Source organism: Scylla paramamosain, chromosome 27 (assembly GCF_035594125.1).
Source record: "Scylla paramamosain isolate STU-SP2022 chromosome 27, ASM3559412v1, whole genome shotgun sequence".
Classification (NCBI taxonomy): domain Eukaryota; kingdom Metazoa; phylum Arthropoda; class Malacostraca; order Decapoda; family Portunidae; genus Scylla; species Scylla paramamosain.
The window spans coordinates 7,635,001-7,637,500 of record NC_087177.1 but is presented as its reverse complement, the minus strand read 5'-3'; the positions used below and the strand labels follow the sequence as shown (position 1 = coordinate 7,637,500).

The 2,500-nt window shown below is 41.7% G+C and overlaps 2 protein-coding genes across 2 annotated transcripts in view; both read right to left on the bottom strand.

Annotated features, from left to right (window-relative positions):
• Positions 1-1,170, bottom strand: part of LOC135114120 (nephrin-like) — a 56,454-nt gene extending 55,284 nt beyond the window's left edge. Inside the window, exon 1 of the mRNA XM_064029830.1 lies at positions 1,133-1,170. The gene's annotated coding sequence lies outside the window, so the exon portion shown is untranslated. The remainder of the gene's footprint in view (positions 1-1,132) is intronic.
• Positions 1,171-1,622: 452 nt separating this feature from the next.
• The window catches only part of LOC135114121 (nephrin-like), a 110,118-nt gene continuing 109,240 nt past the window's right edge, over positions 1,623-2,500 (bottom strand). The window contains exon 8 of the mRNA XM_064029831.1: positions 1,623-1,816. Within this exon, the coding sequence (XP_063885901.1) occupies positions 1,656-1,816 (161 nt within the window). The 3' untranslated portion in view covers positions 1,623-1,655. The remainder of the gene's footprint in view (positions 1,817-2,500) is intronic.

Sequence of the window (2,500 nt, the reverse complement as noted above, 5' to 3'; positions counted from 1 at the left end):
ACTGATTCTAGTTTTCTTTTTTTATTACTTTCCCTTCTCGGCCACTTTTAATGCACTCATCGCATTTACGTCAACATTCACAGATTTTTTACTTTTGAAATGAGTTGAACAATCCACAAACCTGCCCGATCCGCTGTCCAATCTATACGCGTGAAATTAATTGTTCATAAAAGGACGAGTCTTTATTGGTACAGTTTTTGCTGCGCTCGTTACATGGGGGCAATATTTCGTTACTGTTCTTGTAAAAGGAAATATAATTAAGTAAACACATCATTAACCCGAACATTTCAGTGGGAATATTCAGGGACTAGTGTGGTTGTAATAAAGACATAGGTAGCCCACCATAGAACGAAAGCAGCGCAATGGTGTAGTGCAGTGCAGTGGTTAGCGAATTCACCTCATGACCAAGAGACCCCGAGTTTGAATTCTCGTCGAGTAAAGACAATTTGGGTTCGTCCTCCACGCTGTAGACCCTGTTCACATTGCAGGGAATAGGCACGGGACGTAAACCGAGGAGTTATGTCCTTGTAACCCAGCTACTCCGTCGGCAATCCCACAAAGACGCCCTAAGCCAGCGTGGGTAGGTATATAGCTCCCCTAACCATTGGGGAAGGCCTTTGTCCCGCCTCTGACTCATATTTGTAGGCTGGCGCTAAACAAGAAAAAAAAAAAAAAATGCAGTACCTCTTTGTCCTGTTGTTACGCACAATTCAGTCCCAGATTCCTTTTTCTAAAGTCCTGCTTGAGTTTATGCGTGTTATAAAGTATTGACTTTAGAGAGAGAGAGAGAGAGAGAGAGAGAGAGAGAGAGAGAGAGAGAGAGAGAGAGAGAGAGAGAGAGAGAGAGAGAGAGAGAGAGAGAGAGAGAGAGAGAGAGAGAGAGCGTTTGTCAGGCTTTTGGAATAATGACAGAAGACAAAGAGAAACTTAATTCTACGACTTTGTGTACATGTTGAGTACAGCATTGCATCTTTCTGCAGCTTACGGTAAGTAATTATGTAGCCTGTACTGCATTATGTATACTCATAAAATGTATAACGTATCTAAATGAAAGATAGATAGACAGACAGATAGATAGGTAGATAGATAGATAGATAAATAGAGGGGAAGGGAAGGGGTAAAGACAACTCACTGGACACAGCAATAATGAGAGTCTTGGTCACCGCTCGGTCAATAGCTGGGTTGAGCGCCCGGCACTCCACCGTGACCTCGGATACCTTGCGTGACATCACCTCGTGGTGGGTCAATTTGGAGGTCGTGACCCATCCCCCCCGAGGCCATACGGATTTTCTTCTCCGAGGATGAAGTAACAGTCTCCCCTGCAAAACAGAACGGAAAACGGGTGTATTTCCTTCGGCAGGTGGAGTCGCGCGTGACGCAGACTAATACACCTGCGTGGTATAACGGAACAAGTGAAGGAAAGATTGTGCAAGGCCCTTGAGGCTCCTCGCTCCTGTCTGTGTATTGAGAGGATTTTACAATAACTCCAGCAAACGGAAAATACACGGGTACAAAACAATTTCTGAACAAATCATACGAATTTCATAATTTTATGTTTCTAATTGTTATTTATTTATTTTTTTCAACCTCTGACACACTGGTAATGGTAATTTGTTTCATGCCTGAAGTACGGAAGAAAAATGATATGTGATGTCTCATGCATTACGGGAATTACAGTAATTTTGTGCCTCCCCACCTTGTACTTTCCACCTGACAGAGGCGGGGGGGTTGGACTCGTTGGTGACACAGGTGAGAGTGATGGGGTCCCCCTCTAGCACCTGGCCGGGACCCGACACCCGCACGGACATGGGCGCGTCTGTGGGCGGGAGAGGTAGGAAGAGAGAGGTGCGTCATGGTTAATATTTTTGCCTTCATGCTGCTTGTAATAATTTAAATGATAATAGTCACAACAAAAAATGTTTCGAGTTATTCACCACAGCCAAGACATCAAAAGAAACACCATCAACCTGATACGTCCACAACACATAACTATTATTCAAATTTTCTATACATTGTTTTGGGTCGAAATATTGGAACTCATCACCAGATGACATGAAAAAAATAAGCAATTTTGATATATTCAAAATCAAACTTAAGCAGCATTTATATAAATTGTAAAATCAGGTTGTAATAGAATAAAAACTAAATGTAGTAGATTTATATTGTTCAAATATTTTGCTTAGATACTTGTGTTAATCTTGTCACTAGGTGTTTATAAGTGTGCTATTTGTCACTTTTAAATTATTGCCATCTTTGTGATACTTTTTTCAACATGTGAACAGAATTCATGTCTGATGCATTATAAGTGTGTATATATTCATTCATTCATGTACGTGATTGTTAATGACAACAAAAACAATAAACAATAAACTACCACCATCATCACCATCACAATCTTCGACACCACCACCACCACCACCACCACCACCACCATTCCTCCCGGGATGAAAAACTGCACTAGGATATTCGGGTGTAGTTGCTGCTGCTGCTGGAACAATAA